General features: G+C 43.7%; 1 protein-coding gene across 1 annotated transcript in view; it reads right to left on the bottom strand.

Annotated features, from left to right (window-relative positions):
• LOC147883857 (uncharacterized) overlaps window positions 1–8026 on the bottom strand; it is a 48359-nt gene extending 40333 nt beyond the window's left edge. Inside the window, exons 1-3 of the mRNA XM_087398988.1 lie at window positions 7607–8026; window positions 6525–7206; window positions 6338–6422 (exon numbers count right to left, since the gene is read on the bottom strand). Of these exons, the coding sequence (XP_087255114.1) occupies window positions 6338–6422; window positions 6525–7206; window positions 7607–7724 (885 nt within the window). The 5' untranslated portion in view covers window positions 7725–8026. The remainder of the gene's footprint in view (window positions 1–6337; window positions 6423–6524; window positions 7207–7606) is intronic.
• Between the last annotated feature and the right edge of the window lie 10224 nt (window positions 8027–18250).

Raw genomic sequence — 18250 nt, 5'->3', positions numbered from 1 at the left:
CGAGGAGTCCGAGAAAAGGCTTGCAACCACCAAAGGAATGCCGCGAGGCGTGAACTGCCCTAGCCACCTCTCATCACCTGGGAGAAATTGTCTGGTGACTGTGGGAATCCTCCAACCTGCAGGAATGGCAGCATCAATCTCTGCTCGCCAAGCCTGGATCCCTCGTGCCATACCTACTACTGCTACCAGCTCGTCTGGGCCCAACTGGCTATAGACGTCCCTCCAAACCCAGAGCGAGCGCGCAGGCCCACATGCCCAGAGCGCCCATGGGATATGGGACCTCTCTCCAAGCTGGCGACCTGTATCATCTGTCACCTAGCTGCTCCAAATCAAGGGCTGTTCGTCCATCTCCTCTTGGCAGCTGGGGGAGACCTGGGAGAGGTCGTCCCGCAGCTTCCTCCAGACCGAGAGGAGACTGCGGAGGAAGGGGAAGCGGGGCTGAAGTGAAAATCCACCGGATAGAAGGCTGCCAATCACCCCCTCTCTGGGGGGTACAAGCGCTGAGACCCTGCTGAAGTAAGAGCTTCCACGTCTGCCCTCCTGGGGTCAGACCTCGGATGACTAACTTGCCAAGTAGTGCCTGACTCTGAAGTTTTGGATCTATGATGCCAAGACCACCCTCTGTCTGGGGGGGAATGACCGTCTGCCAGGCGACCCGGGCTCTGGTGGTGTTGGAACCGTCTGAGCCAGACCACAGAAAGTTCCGCACCAGTCTCCTCAACTGGGCTACGCACGATCTCGAGAAGCACCAGTAGGAGGCCACATACCAAGCGGTGGCTAGAAGGACCTAATTGACCACAAGGGCCCTGCCTGCCAGAGATTGCCAAGCCGTGCTCCAGAAGGCTAGCTTCCGTCATATGGAAGCTAGGACCGATAGGAACTGCTGAGCCGGCGTGGTATCCAGCCCTACCTGGAAGCCCAGGTAACATGTCATATGTCCTCTAGAGATCCAGCAAAACCCCAGGAAAATACCCCACTGTGAGCTGGCTCTCGAATCTATAAGAAAACTAACTAACTTATGCCAGTTGATTTTCACCCCAGCGGCTAGGTAAAAAACCTCTAGAGACAGTCTCACTCGCTCCAGTGACTCGATATCATCCTGCACATGCAGGGCCGTGTCATCTGCATACTTGGAGTCCAGAAGTTCTGCATCATCCCTGATAGGGAGGCGCATCCCTCGAAGACTAGTGGTACGGGCTCGTAGGAAGTAAGCTTGGCCTCCACAAAAAAGAGGAAGAGGTAGGGCGCAAGCGGACAGCCCTGGCGTACCGAGCGCTCGAGGGTAAATCTCTCCCCCATCCTGCCACTGATGACAACCCGACTGGAGGCCGATCTGTAGAGGCTAGCAATACCTCTAATCCACTCGTCTGGGAAACCGAACCGAGAAAGTGTGCCCTCCAGGAAGGACCAGTCTACCCTATCATATGCCTTCTCAAAGTCAAGGAGGAGTATGGCTAGGTGCTGGCTACTATGCTGGGCCCACTCTGTCGCCTCTGAGAACGTGAAGATGTTGTCCAGAATGCTGCGATCCTGGACAAAGATCCTAGACAAAACCGGTCTGGGTGTCATGGATCAAGTCATGAAGCAGGGGGCGGATGCGGCTACTGATCATCTTGGCAAGGATTTTATAGGCAGTCGGAATAAGGGTGATAGGGCGCCAATGTCTGATCTCCTGACGGTCCCCCCCTTTGGGGATGAGGCAAATCAAGCCTGTCGCAAGGCTCTCTGGCATATGTCCGAGACAGGGTCGTCCCTGGAACCACCCCTGACTCTCCACCTCTGCCTATCGCCCAACCCCAAGAGAAGTCCAAGCTCCCTGGCCACCTGCAAAGGCGGGCTCTCTCCAACTGTCCCGACCTCCCACGGCGAACAAGGAGTCCCATCCCGACTGCTCCGCCTAAGCTATACCGAGGAACTCTGGGCCCCGTCCCTGCTGATCCTCTAGAGCCTCAAGGTTGTTGAAATCCCCGCCTACAGTCCAAGAATCCATCTCTGGCAATAAGTCTGTCAGGGAGCTCCAGAAAGTGGCTCTCCGTCTCAGGTCGATCGAGGCATAGATATTGAGGATGCCGATGCAGGATCCCTCAATATTTAGGCCCACCCAAAGCGCTCGTCCTGGGATCAAGGTGCCAAAACCGCACACATGCTGTACAAGAGAAGCGTCGATGGAGGTACAGACACCTCCGCTCCTCCCCTGCTCGCCAATCGACGGTTCCCAGTAGGTGTGGGAGCGCCCTTCCCACACTTACTAGTCTGAGAAGCCAAAAGCTTGTATTCTTGTAATAGGAGCACATCTACCCTTCCCACCAAAGCTGGTTGGAGCTCCAGTTTGAGCACCATCTTCCTGGGGCCGCGGGTTCCAGATGAGTGGAACCCGTTGACGTTCCAAGAGATAATGCGTATACTCATGAAGAGGAGAGATAGGCCGCAAACAACTGTCTGCTTGCGGTCGAAGTCGAGGTGGTCGGAGGATGTCCTGTGTGCAGACGAAGGCACTTCTGTGAGGGTTTCGAGGGTGAGGCCGGATCATTGGACCCATCCTCTAAAACCTTCAGCAGGGTTCTCTCATTTTCAATGTAGGGTCTAATAAATCTAAACACCTTGGCCCATTTATGGAGTCCAAAAAGCATTTAGCAAGATCTTACAAACCTTGCAAAGTTTTCTATGTCACATCTCTGCAGCTTTAGGTGTATGATGATGCTTTGGGGACATTCAAGTTCTCAAATTCCTCTCCCACAAACATATAAAGCTAGCTATGGTGACATTCATGCTAGAGATTATGTGGTCATGGATACAGATTATCATATCTCTTCTTTCAAGGAGAATACTGGTAATCCTTTTACTATTAAGAATTCCTAGTATGTTGGCCGTTTTTTGTGGGACCACTGGGAACTGAATGTGGGAAGTGGTGAAATATGTGAGTATGATATGGAAATAAGTGTAAATGTGAGATGTCTCATACTGGAGAGGAAATATTAGGCTGAACATAATAATTGCAATGATGAGGCTGCAACATACGACAATTCTCGATCTTTAGTCTTTGAAATGCCTGTACCACAACAAAACTAACAATAATGCTGCTAGAAAGAAAATTTAAGAAACTGTGCTTTAACTCCAATGAGCCAATCCCTGATCTACTAGCACCATCTATTTAAAGACATAGTTGCTGCATAGCTTCATCGATTCAAAGGCATATCAAGGCATTAACTTCTGGCATTGTGATCAGCTCCAACTAGAAGAGCCTTGATCCACTAGTACCATCTGTCTAAAAAACCAGTGCTTCATATCTTCAGCCATTCGGTAGCCTATCAATGGCTACTCTCTATGCTAAACTTTGAAATTCATAGAGATGAAAATTTTCACAATCAATACCCCATGAACATTCAAACTATTTAAAAGTTGGCTTGGGATTTTGTCATTCATTGTTGCTATAAGATGTAACTGAGCAGCTATGTATTTGTTCCCACCCATTGCGCTTACCTGCACTTAGGCAAAGACCAACCAAGACACTGAAGTGTGATTTTCACAAAAGTATGGTTGGAGCAAATACGTCCATAGTATAAGTTTAACGGAGAGAGACGGTACACCCTTAACTCAAAGAACTAGACTCTAAAGGACATTCCAGTTAATTAAATATTTGCCTTTGACATGTATTTGTGACATTCACACAGGTCACCTACGTGAATCTCACTCCACTTCTGGGTGAAAATATGGCGGTACAACTCTAGATGAAGACTTGGTTGGTGAAATGTTTCTACCTCCAATTTGTTTCAATTTTTGGTGAGAGATTCCTTATTGCACCACAGCCGAGTAGTGGGATGGGTCAAGGACTCCATGGCAAACATTGCAGACCAGGGTGCAATGAGAATAAGATGGACCAGTCTTATTCACACATACAATATTTCGATGTGCATCAATACAAACCCATCAGCCCATGCAACAAGATCTAGGCTCAACATTTGCAAATATGAGTCAGCCGTGCAAGTAGCCTCTCGATACAAAGCTGACAAGATATCATGTGAATTGCCTTTACGCCAAGATTAGAGGCAATCCACACAAAGTATCTTGATAGGGATTGAAGTTGTTAGCTATATATCTCGGAAACATATGATGCACAGCTTTTCAACATTTGAAAAGTTTTCCAGCTCTAATATCCCTCTTTTTTCCTGTAGAAGAACACCAAAATTCCACCATTGTAGTTGAATGGACCACAAATTGTGCTTGTATCATGTATGTAAGCAGACATTTGGCTGACTTGAATGGATCAATTAATAAAGCTCACAGAAGGACTCACAGCTCGGGAACTGCTCATTGAGGAGAGCATGAACTATGCTCAATACTCAAAGGGAGTGGCAGCTCCATCGTAATGGTTTTTTGGTTGTCGTCAGATTTTGCCTTCTTGCTGAAGACTGTCTATAGATTTTTCACTATAACGATAATATAAGTGGTTCCTTCTCAGGCAAATATGAAAATAGAAGAAGTCAATCATTTGGGGGGATTCAAACTCTCAAGAAGGCCTGGTATAAATCAAATGGGGGGTGAGTTAGGGACTGAACTCCATCCACCAAGAAACGCCACACCAGCAATCCTGGGTTAATCAGTTAGTCGACTGCCATGGGCACCATTTTTTGAAAATGATACTCCTGGATGGGAAAGATCAATGGTGCATGATATGTAAAACCGTGGGCAGCTTCATGGAGGCTTCTTTGGTGGGCTCAAACTGCCCAAAAACTGACAAGAGGGCTATCAATGAGGGAGATCGCACCTACCTGTGTGGACCATAGGATCTTGGAAAGACATAAGAAACCGTGGGCTGAGATTAAGGTGCATCTTGGCAGACTAGGCTTGAAGATGTAGACCAAGAGCATAGTAAATGGCTGAGATTGACATGCCTATTGATTTGTTCTCTTCCTTTGGATTTTCTGCTCGATGGATGGGTGAGATTCAGGCACCTATTCGTTTGATCTCATCCATTAATTCTACCTCTTGTCAAGGACGACTGAGATTGAGTGAAGAGGTTTCCCTTGGATCGGAGTTCCAGTTGATTGCTGGGAGTGCATCTCATGGCTCTAACTTGATTTGATATCATCTTTTGGATTTGCTGCTTGATGAGGTTGAGGCAGTTGTTCATTTTATCTCATCCATTAAATCTAGGGATGAGATTGAGGTGAGTCTTCCTGTTCTTGCATCTAAGATTTGATCGAGAGTTGAGACTAGATCCCTCTTTCTTTTATTTCTATCCCAGCTTAAATCTAATTAATGACTCACAACATTGGATATCCCTTGGATGGAGCTTCAGTCAATAGCTGGGAGTACAGCTTATATGGATCCAACTATGTTGAAAATCACCTAAATCATTCAAGGACGACTGAGATTGAGTGAAGAGGTTTCCCTTGGATCGGAGTTCCAGTTGATTGCTGGGAGTGCATCTCATGGCTCTAACTTGATTTGATATAATCTTTTGGATTTGCTGCTTGATGAGGTTGAGGCAGTTGTTCATTTTATCTCATCCATTAAATCTAGGGATGAGATTGAGGTGAGTCTTCCTGTTCTTGCATCTAAGATTTGATCGAGAGTTGAGACTAGATCCCTCTTTCTTTTATTTCTATCCCAGCTTAAATCTAATTAATGACTCACAACATTGGATATCCCTTGGATGGAGCTCAGTCGATAGCTGGGAGTACAGCTTATATGGATCCAACTATGTTGAAAATCACCTAAATCATTCAAGAGAGCTCAACCCAACCTTGTCATATTGCATTTCCACAAATAGGACTAATAATTTAGGGCCGTTTTGAGTGTCCACATCTTCTTAATGGTACTTGATGGAATGATAGTGCAGGTCGGTTGAGTTATGTATCGAAAAGCTGAAGTCTGTGTCTTTCCGACAAGTATGCCTTTTCTTATGTCTCTATGCACGTGTTGCTATTCAAAGAATGTATTGAGCTGTATGAATCCCAAGGCATCATGGTCAAGCTAGAGTTTTCCTTGAGAGTTGGTAAGGGGCAGGTGGGAGCCTATTGGCCATCTTATTATCACAGCACCGTAGAAAGATATGTAGATTATTTAGAGTGATACGTGTGGCAATTGGGTTGGCAATATATACTATTTTCAGCAAAGACAGCAAGAGTGTCTATTTATGCCTAAGTTTCTTCCACAAAGAACGCAAAAGATCTGTGGGCTGCGAAATTGCCCCTGGAATGCGTCAGTGACCGAGAGTAAAAAAGCACATGCATACAGAACTTATGGACAGGTTTCGTGCATGTGTTACTGACATTTTACTTTCGCCTAAAAGCAGTCAATGGAAGATAGAGACCTATTGTGCAAAGAAGATTACCAAGTGTCCTGACAAATGGAAATCTTCATCAGCGGTAGATCCTGACCTGTCCCACAGTCCTTTCACCACAACTTTACGCAAGGAGCTACAAAAGCACGTGTAAATCCATACACACGAATCATCAAGTCTGTCAGCTCATGGACATGGTGAACATAAAGCTCACATTCATATAAGCTACGAGAAGTACCTTCGCCTGTAGAGGTAACATGCATCTGGAAAAGAATCGTTAAGATGATAGTGTTGTACGTATCTGTAAGCCGTCTTGAACATGCCCATCTCGGTACAAAATTGTACGAGGAAGCAGATCATGTCCTTTCCAAGGTGTGACGCCCATTGGCCTGCCAATTCTAGTTGGCCCTCATTAACCATATTAACAAGGAAGTCTTGAGAAGCACACCGTTGGAGAAAAAAATGCTTCAACAAAGATATGGCACTGTTATATGAGTGACTCCTTATCAGATCTAGAAGAAATGGCTCTATGAACGCTTCAGCTTGTGGTGTTGTATTTCCATCCTTTTGAAGATCCAAAACCTCGTCAACGTCCGAAAGTCGAACACCAAAAACTTCTACGAGCTTGACAGTCACACGGGCCTCTAGATTTCTTTCTCGATTTAATGCACTACAGAAAAGGGCGGTGGCCAGCTTCCGAGCTATAGACGAATCTTCTGCGGGGCGGTATTCCGCATCTAGACGGTTAAGTGCAGATGTCAACAGATGACCGAGGCCTTCACTGTATGGTGCGTCAACTAAAGTTAAGGCTTCCAAACAACGAATCACGAATGTAGCTGGTCCAGGTGGTGGTGCTGTGGGTAATGCACGTATCACTTGTTTGCGGAGTGTATGAAACTTGACAGTAGACTTGCCCGTCCCTATGCATAATTTCGTGCAGAGAAAAAACAATGCATTAGGCGGATTTGTAAAGAAAGAAATTCAAAACGAACGTGTGGAATTTCAGAGGAATTCCGATTCGAGGCACACAAGGGCAAATATCACATTCCAGTTATGCGAATAGGGCAGGTCAGTGATAAGCAGGCACTAAAAGGAAGTTGAGCATGATTGTGTATACGTATTTCTTGGTTTGATAACCTTTTGCACAAAATGATTTCGCAAGCTCTTTCGCCCATCAACTTAGTGTGCCAATGTGGGTATGATGACTTTGTTTTCCAGTTACAATTATTATTTAGGTCAAGAAACCTACTGTGCCACGTACAGGCCCAATGATGACAAAGGCTGGACAGAACATGCATGGTAGCAGAGAGAGAGATTCACCATAAATGAAAGATTGCTTGAGATCGATGACAAACACGGGGGGGTAAGCGGACGAGAAGTCGACCAAAGGGTGGAGGACGATGGCGTTGGTGGGAGGTTGATGATGATGATCCGCCATAGCCGAAGGTCGTCGAGGGGTCGATGAGGGCAGCTACAATTGCGGTGGGAGTGAGGATGAAGAGGCGAGCGAGGTGTGGATGATAAGAGGGGAGGCTGGAAAGGTCGAAGGATTGGAAGGCAAGCTGAGACAGTTAGCGGAGTGCTGCATGAAAGAGAAGGTGATGATCTTGGCAGGCGAGATGGGTTGCATGAGGAGGAGTAGATTCTGGTTCTTGTGAACAAAAGTCAGCAGCCAATTAGCATGTGCTTCGCGGGTGGCTGCAAGATCAGCTACTGGATACGATCGAGGGAAGTTTATATCGAATCTATCTCTGGCGATCTTTCGTTAGATGATAGATTTCTCCGGCAACAACATCGTCCGTTCCGTCTCTTTCTGGCTCCGAACTCAGGAATTGCTTCTTTTTTGGATCTCAGGAATTGCTTCTTTTCGTGGATGCGCATGAATCCGTGGTACAGTTGATCGTAGTAGTTCTCTCCCTGTCTCTGCCTTCATTCCATAGCATTCGATGCAAACTCTGTGCCTCTGAGCTTTGCCTTGTTGTCAACTGCTGCTGCTGTACTGTCACGTTGAGAATTCTCTCCCGCCCGGCCTTCAGCATTCTCTTAATCCTCTGCTCATCTCTGGCTAATGGGCGGCGGCTGCGCCTGCTGCTGCTACTGCAAGCCACAGTTAAAAGCTCTCAGCGACGTCCTGCTCGATCTCCCTCCTCCCGCGCAGAATTCATGGACATGGAGAAACTTCATCGCGCACACTTTCTCTCTCGCATCCGCTGTCTCTCTCTCTCTCTCCCTGCGTCTACTCCAGTGCAGCACTCGCAGTCCGAAGTCCGTGCGGCGACGGCGGGGATAAGGTCGAGCAAACAGTGGTTGTACGCTGCGGCGAGTGGTATAAATTTCGTATGGGGGAGGGTGTGATGGATGCACGAGCGGGTTGATGGCGGGATGATCGAATGCGCCACTCTCCAGAGTCCAAATCGGTGAGGGAAAAGTTGGGGTGGTGGAGGTGGTGATGGAGCTGCAGCTGCAGCCGCAGTTGCGCATGCTTCACAAACCGAAGTGGGGTGGTGGACGCACTCATGAACTACTTACTACTACTACTACTTCTTCATTCACACACCTCTCTCTCTCTCTCTCTTACTCATCATGACCAACATTTCTTCCGCTCATTGCCACCACACTTGTTTCTCTCTCTTGTGATCTTGTCATTGTCATGTGCACTCTGTGTCAAGTCTGCTCTCTCTTGTGATCTTTGTCGCTGTTTGCACTCCGTGTGTTTGATCCCTAGGTTAACCTAAGATGCGTCATATTTGGCTCATCTAGAATGATATCTACCAAGTAAAAAGTCTCTCTCTCTCTCTCTCTCTCTCTCTCCCCCACACACAGTGCGAATGCAGTGCCCATCTGGGTGCCTTGGCACTCTAGCACCACGCACAAGGAGGTGCTACAAAGAGAGGCTACATATGTACAAGGTAGCAAAAAACAAAGGCAACCACTTAATTGGGCAAAGGTGCCCAATGCATCTGGCACCAGATGCCCAAACGAGTCCCACAAAAATCATTGTACTCGTTTCATGCAGTCAAATGCACTCAAGGCCACCACCCCACCATCAATCAATGTTCATGTGAAGCTAATAACTGTCCCTGCCCACAACCAAATGCGCGCATTTGAGCTATGCAAAAATAAGACCTATGTCTCACGCGCACACACTCAACACACACACATGCTCTTACACTCCCGAGTGCACACACACACACATACACAATCCACCAAATCTTCAAAACCCACGATTCGTCTTACTATTTGGCGTTCCACCTCTTTCATTATGTGTGTGAGTACAATCCTTCATATGATCCTTATTGGGTCATTGGCTTGTCCTACGACCCTTGTTGTTGTGTGTGTCAATCGTAAGTATAATCCTTCTTCTACAATCTGAGAGAGAGAGAGATTTTGGAGACTTGCTTTAAATTTATAACGATGAAAACATGTGGAAAATCTCAAAAACATGCATTTCTTTAGAAGAAAATGCTAATAAATGGTCTCCCCTCTTAATTAAAAGTCTTATGTCTCATAGTCAAACATTTTGGGGAGCAACAACCTTACTATTAATTTTATATACGAGAATGAGCTATTGAACTTATCCCATAGAGAAGACTACATGAGCTACTATCCACATCTTAAAAGGACCTATAGAGAGGTATGAGGATTGGACCTCCCTCAAAAACACACACACAAAAATCTCTGTCATAAAGTCATATGCCAATGCATTTGTGATGGATCCAAGAGAGGGATGGATATAATAGACAGCTTTCAAGAGGCTATAATGCTTGTAAAGAAGCCAAGAAGGAACATGCTATAATGCACCCCCCACAATGACTACCATTACACCCAACCCCTTCTCTATACATTAGGGGACCCACACAAGGTACTGTAGCATTAAGCTTTTTCAAAAAATAGGCCATTTGCTTACTAATTACAAGGACTTCCATTTTACCAATTGGCATGTCAACTCTAGAGGCTTCAACAATCCTCACAATCATGGCATGTCTGAACGCACGATTCCTAGCCTTTTCCTTGAACAATGCATAATTGCAAGATTCCCTGGCCCCACCCTAGGCTTAGATTTTAACCTAACAAAGTGGAAGTTTTGAAAGAGGGGGTGTTTAAGTCCAACTAGGTTTACAACGTATAGTTTACTACATCACCTTGTCATCATCTGAAAGCAACGCAGCCGTCTCCCCATGTCCAAACTTGTTTTTTGTTGGAAAGTTGCTAAGGGAGCACATAATTATAGATTTGACCATTATGTGTAGACCCATATTCAATGCAAGCACCATGATCATGCAGCTCCAACATTCTCATCCCCTCATCCCTCCCCAAACAATACCTCCACTCCCATCCTAAGGCATCACTAACTCCATAATGTGTTCTTTCTCCATGCAACCATACCAATCTTGTTGAGGTATTGTCCAAGTAAAATGTTTAGGCAGTCCTTGTACAATCCTTACAACTAGTATACGAGCATTGCATCTTCCATAATAAAGTAGCACATTGTACTCATATTAGGTTTTAGGATGTGTGCATATTACAAAGGATTCCAATCATAATCACCCTAGACATAATCACTACAATATCTAAGATATTGTAGAAAACAAAAATCACTCTAGGACCATCATTTATGCTACAATCAGCACACTTACCTGGTGTCATGAACTATAGAGTAGACACTCATAATTAGTGCCAATATCATATTTATTCACCCATAGGCATTCAAATATTACATAAATCTCATCCCAACCCCATTTTTTTCCCCTAGTCGACAAAAGGAACTTCTATTTATGCTTGAAAGAAATCTCAAAGAAATCACCATAGAAATCAACAAAAAATTCCCAACCCCATTCAATCTTGAACATTTCAATTAATCTAAAGATGTAACAAGCCTCTTATGATGATGGGTTCTCTAATAAAAACTACAAAGTTCTATTGTCCACTTCAAATACCTTTTATCTTATCTTAGACATGACACTCTTGAATTTACTTTCAAGTTTGCACAGTCATTTTAGTTCTATTCAAGATGGATATTTGGAGCTCAATACTTATGTATTCCACACGATAAACCTTTTATGAAAATTTAAGGCAATCTTCAAGAAGGTAGTATCAGTGACAATTGCAAGAAATGAATTTAGTATAACTAACAAAACATGTAAAAATTATCGCATCTTTGGAGAAATGAATGAGACTTTTTAGATTTTTTTAGTGAAGATAAAGTGAGAGTTATTTTCCCAACAAACAAAAGTTAGAGAGATAATTCAATTATTACAATTTACTCAAGTGTATTTAATATAATTAGCAATAGCATAGCTTCCATTTGATCTTCAATTTCAGCAATGGATGCACTACTAAACTCTATCCTATATGAAACTTGTAGTGAGATCCATACTGTGGGAACATGTTACTCATTGTAATGGTAACACATACTCCATACTCATGGGCAATAATTCTTAAAATCATAAAAGAGATATTTATATTTCCTTGATATGCATATGAGAATTACTTTGTGTTGTGTAATGGTCAATATATATTGCGACTGTTATATGCAACCCTTTAAAGGACCAATATAATCAACTTTCACACAAGAAAAGGCACAATCATAAAGGTTCTAGAACAAAAGTATCTATGACATGTACATCATATAATAAATGGATTGAGGTTCTAGAACATGAACTTGGAAAAAGTACTCATCACATGTACATCATGTGAATGTATAGGCCACCAAACATTAAAAATTTATGGATTCTAGTATATATAAATTTGTCCAAGACTATACATTCCTTGATGGGACTTATTTTGAAATACCCTATCGATGGTTTGAAAGGCACTAGCAAATTTAAGCATTCTATTGAGTTTGATGCATGTCCCTTTGGCTTTAGGCCTAGGATTTAGGCTATTGGATGGTTATTTTTGTGTGGCATCACAAACAAGTTTCTTGTAACCTTTCATTTTTACTAGAAAATGGCATGAATGGGCAATTGCATGTCTACATTTATTCTTGAAATTATTGAGCTTGGAGTGTTAAAACCATTACATCTTCTTTACTCCCTAAATGAGTTTCATTAATGCAACTTTTGAAGAGCGCTAGACATCAAGACTTGAGAGCAACGTTGTCAATTTTATGTAAGTTATAAGGATGCTCTAGGCCACTAAATCATGGCCTATTATTAATTCCCATTTTTTTAATTAAATAATGTAGAATTGCAAGTCACACTTGAGATGTTAACCTAGCAAAGGAGAAGGGTGTTAACATTAAGAGAGGGGTGGGCATATGCTCTTAAGTCCAACTAGATTCACAACACAATTTATTACCACATTATTATGTAGTGAACCTACTCCATGCCTAAGCTACTTTTTTATAGGAAAGTATCCAAGGGAGAACATAACAAAGGCTATGAACTTCAAGTGCAACATCTATATAGATCCAAGGTCTCAATATGTGGAGACTCAATTGGCCATGCTCAATGCAATTTCCACGAGACACAAAAAATGCAACCTCGAGCATGTTGATCCTATAAGATGCCACTAATCCCATACTAGGTTATCCATTTGCATGTCCCATTAATGTTATATTTCCTTCTTGCTCCAAAAATCGTGTATCTATACTATACACTCATAAATCCTAATCCTTACAAACATGGTGGGGTAAATATTTAAGAGGTCTTTTGTAAAAGCCTTATTTGAACATGACATGTTTCACAATATTAACTCGATGATAATAATCATAGGTGATTTTTGTGCTCAAGTTAGATGACGAGCATTGCATCTTCCATAATAAAGTAGCACATTGTACTCATATTAGTAGATATTCAACATTCCAACTAGTTTAGGGCCTGGAAGCGGTTATGCCCAATGAGTTCCACATGAAGACTACTAGGGTCATGGTAGATATGGATGATAACTTGGAGGCATGCACACTTGAGTGATTATGGGATCTTGAAGCCTTGGATGAACATCATCTCGTGAAGCAATCAGGAAGTATGGCAAAGGAGGCAGAAAGCATGGCATGACAGAAATCTCAAGAAGAGGGAATTCCAAGTTGGCAACTTGGTCTTGTTATATTCCAATAAGTTCCTGAAGCATAAACCCAAATTTGTCAGTGGCTGTATAGGGCCCTTCTTTATCACAAGGATTATTCCCAGTGGAGGGGTATACTTGGCCACCTTGGAGGGCAAGAAGCCCGCAAGAAGTTACTAGCACCTATAAATGGCTCACGGGTAAAGAAGTATCATCCTCATTGACTCTCTCTCTATGGATAAGGATTGCCATTTCTATTATTTGGATTTTTATTCATTCAAAAAAAAAAGTATTCCTTTTCCTAACTCTGTCAAGGTTGTACTCTCTGCCAAGTTGTGCTCTTTTGGTGGGAGATCAATAAGTACTAAGCTTTTTTCTCCTTCTTTGGTAAGATGGAAATAGCCATTGCCTTCTCTAGAACACACTTCTCCTTAATCCCTCTTCACCCCTCTATCACCCATGTTCACCCATGTTCACCTCATGTTCACCTCTATCCGTCCTGCTCTAAATGCTCTCTTCACTATCACTCAATATGATTTTGCATCCCTCTTTTATTCAACATTCCAGACCACTGTATGAAATCGCACACATAGAGGCACACACACATGTACTTGTGGACCTCACCTCACCTACCTCTTGCACCAATGGTGGGTTGCAACACCTGCACTTTTCCCTCCACCTTCCCATACTTCCTCTTCTCCTCACCGTCCACCTTCCGCCCCTATGGTTCCCCACTTAAGATCAGCTTCATTGGCTCTTACTTCAGCCCTAGCATCTTTGGTCTCTGTTGCATTAGTCTCTGTCGCCTCTCTCTCTCTCGTCTCCACTCCTAGTCTTGCTACACCCACATCTGCAAGACATGTTTCTGAGCCATCCCCTCTTGGGCCAACCTTTGGAGCTTTGTCATCCATTGCTCATGCAGGAGTTGCCTCTCCATCCACAAAAAGCAATATGAGATTGAAATGCAATACTTGTGTTATCAAGGCACTTAACCATACAAACAGCTAGGGGATACGTAGAATCACACCTCGACTCAAGGCAAACCACCCAACCTTGCAACAAGACTCAATACTCACTTGGACTTGTCTCTCATATAAGACACTGTGAGCCAAAAGCTACTCATTCTCAATTACAAACAACAACTTATAGACTAGTTCCATCTACCAGGTGGTTCTAGCAACCAACCTGGTAATCCCTAATAGGGAACCACACTCAATCGCTAACAGCTATTGGACCACTTTGGTGTTTCCATGTTGCTTGTCCTTGTCGCTTGAAACTCCATCACTTGGCACTTGGCTACTTGTTGAGCCCTGTTGAGCCAATCAGGGCATCTAGTTGTCTGTAATCTCTCGTCAAGTTCTTGTGTCAACCATTAGTCAACACTTTTCCTCGAATTAACTTCATCCATGTCTTGATGAATGACAAGGACTTCAAGAAGAAACATATTGAAGTCGGTCTTTAAAATTGGATAATCTATGGGACCTAGAGTGCCTTTGAAGCAACCTCGTTTGCTTTGGGGCTATCAAAGGGGACACGGTCACTAGGGTAGATGGTCAAAGGGAAGGAGGATCTGGGGCATCCTAATCAAAGAGATAGGCATGGAGTGGATTAGGAATACATGATATTGGGAATAGTGGTGGCCACGCATATAAGGCATTGATACTGACAGTTACTTCGTTGGGGTGGACCCACCATTCCTCCTTCCATTGCTCTACTACCTAGACCATGTCTAGGTCCTTTATTCCAAGGAGTGAGAACTTATATTTATATTGCTTCTATTGCAATTATGGCTCGATGAACATAACAAGTGGTGAGCAACAAACTTGTGCAAAATGTTTCCACAGATTGATGTTCTTGGACACAGCCACTTGCAACAACTTCTTGATCAGTCGTAGAAGCTATTGGTGGGGGCTGAGGTAACTCCTGCATGCTCTACAAATCACCTGGTGCACGATCCTATAGGAGTCCTATAGTTAGGCCATTGAGTAATTGTCTTTGATTTTAGTTGCTAATCGAATTTGTTGTGTGTAGCTAAAAGATACTCCTACTGGTAAATCCTCAAGAGAAATTTGACTCGAGCTGGTGGGGCTGACACAAAACTTGGGCATGTGGAGATCAATCAACACTTGGCAAGAACCATCCGATGGGAGGTGGAATCACAAATTTGGGGGAAGGTTTTTCGGCAAGTAGGTTACTCATCCCTTTGAAGAAAACCCAATGTAATGGAATGACTCTCTCCCATTACTTGGAGTGTTATTTATTTGAGGAATCCCTTTTTCATTGCTCTCCATTATTTATGGTAGTGTTTGTGTCAAGACAACATGTACTCACCAATCCACTTTTGGCAAGGTTACAAGATTCGGACCTATGACCCTCTGTACCCAAAACAAATGCACCACTATGCTACACCCCCACCCTTAGCCATCCTAAGTGATATTTGGCTAAATGCTGCCTTGATCACTGAGACTAGCAGCAACCTCCATTGTCATACAAGTAACCCAAAAATGCTCCTTCCTGGAAACAGCTTCCAAGGGAGGAGATAGAGGCCTTGCAACATGATGAGATGGCTCAAGGGTGCTTGTCAGCTGGCAGCAGCAAGAGCATCTTCTCAAAGCATTTGAGAGTGTGGAGATGATCCTCGTACTCCATAAAAGGTAAAGGCCAATTGTATTTCAGTCCATAAGGAGGGACTATCTTGAGCCTCTTTAAATAGAAGCTAAGAGTTCCACCAATTCATACACTTAGTTGCACTTACGTCCACACATTGTGTACATCTAGCACCGCACACTTGTTTACATCCTTGACCACAACGTGTTAGATATGCTCAATGCCCCACCCTCCTGGTAACCACCAATGGGCCAAGGTGCTTAAGTTGTAAGGCCCCCATATGAGGAGAAGCCATGTGTGATCCCGAGACACATGCCCGGGACACTAGATGGATCTCGATTTGCATGTCAAATGAGGTCTATCAATGAGATCGTTGATGGTAGAAAGGTGATTGTGTGGGAGCCCCTTATTCTTACTGGGGCCTGGGGGCTAGCGGCCCCCTGGTGGGGGTTCGGGGGTAGGAGCCCCCAAGGCGACGGTATAGGGAATATTCCCTGAATATTCCATGGACGACTAGTCGGTTCCACCGACTAGGTTGACTAGTCGGCTCCATCAACTAGGTTGACTGGTCGGTTCCACCGACTACATTGATTCGACTACCGCCCTCATAGCTATAAAGAGGCGACCTCCCCATCCATTGTATCAGATCTGTTCAGATCAGATCTTCCAGCAGAGGTCTTCCAGCTAGTAGCTCTTCACCTAGTATCTGTCTAGATTGCCATCTAAGCTCCACTGTGGGAGCGCACAGGTGGATGGAGCCATCATCTATACTACATCAATATTGAAGGAAAAGTTTGTTCCTCTCCAGTTTGCTGTGTACTCTCTATTCTTTGTTCAATTTCTGTTCCGCTGCACTATGTAATTTAACACAACGTACATTGTCCATGTTCCATGTGACTCCATTTATGAGACCCATGGCTGATTCATGTGCCTCTTCATGTTAATCATGTGCATACACTCATCCGTAACCTCTAGGGAGTGTTTCTAACCATGATTCTTTTAGCTGTTTGGGTTTGACTTGCTTGGCATAATTTGGATTCATGCAATATTGTTGTTATCGAGCTGGTTTGGCATCTGGAACCAGGGATATTTTGTGTTGATAAATTTTTGGTGGCATGCCATGCATATTAGTAGAAGTCCATGCAAACACATCCCTGTATTGAAAAAACAAATCCTTAAGTGTTTAAAGCTAGTCACTCGCTAAATGTGGGCTAACGATCACTGTGCGAGGATCTTCCTCACTTCCCAAGTTGAGTTCTTGTGTTGGCTCTAGGATTAGCGATTTTGAACCAAGCTACATAATAGTAACTAGATTCTTGGATAGTTCCCATTCACCAACCACATCATTTGTGAAATTTCTTGGGTAATAGTATTGTTTCTCCACTTTGAGTTTTTCATTGAGCTCAGCTATTCGAGACTCATCTCTTGGCAAGGAATCCTTCTATTGATGTGGTCATGTTCTGGTTGTCTCTGACTCACAGATAGAATCCTGTGATTGTTTCTGGTTGGGAGCTTGTCCTAGCTCCAATCTAGATGATCCCCTTATAGACCCAATCCTAGGTCATTGACTCCAGCTGTGACTCCGGCTGAGTATGGGCTCTCCAAGTTCTTCAACATGGAGAATTTTTGTAGATGACTGCTCCATATCCTCCATTCATCTTTTGAAGATAACTTCTTGATTAAACGTTTTTGGTCATCAAAGATAGATTCCTCTAATCGACTCACTCCTGGTGTCGGTACAACAATTGAATTCCACACATCTTAGACAACGACCCATCCTTCAAACTTATTCAGGCTGTTGTTGAAGGTTTGTATAGCTGGATTGTGAGGATTCACCCACTCATCCATACCCGATTTAGAATTCATTATAGTTTCTATGTCTCCCTAAGTCTTGCCACCCTCTATAGACTTGAAGTAGGTATTCTCCTCTCTTGGTTGCATATCATTGTCTTCTCTTTGCACATGAATTAGACATCTTTGATTTCCTTGATGATGCAAAGGGTTGCATAGGAGCACTCCTTAGTCTAGACACCAATCTTTAAACATGTTTGTAAGATGTTGCAATCAACATCAGATACTTGAAGATTTTTTTTAAAATATTGCACTTGAACAAGTAATTGTTGCAACTCGCCATTGGTTAGCATAAAATATTGCATGCTGCTACTTTTTTGTGCACACTCCCACTCAAATCTTTCAACACATATCCTCCTGACGATCATCAAATGTGGACGCTTGATTCTACTACTCTCGGTTCCCTTGCCTCCCAAGGTTCTTGGTGCCCAATGCACTGTGCTTTAATGGAAGATGCCCTCTCTTGCACTCCTCAGTGAGACTGGCTCACATTCCTAATGG

This window comes from Dipteris shenzhenensis, chromosome 27 (genome assembly GCF_047967505.1).
Source record: "Dipteris shenzhenensis isolate YYH24624 ecotype China chromosome 27, Dip_SZ_1.0, whole genome shotgun sequence".
In the NCBI taxonomy this organism is placed as follows: domain Eukaryota; kingdom Viridiplantae; phylum Streptophyta; class Polypodiopsida; order Gleicheniales; family Dipteridaceae; genus Dipteris; species Dipteris shenzhenensis.
The sequence above is the reverse complement of the archived record's forward strand: the minus strand, read 5'-3'. Positions and strand labels throughout refer to the sequence as shown.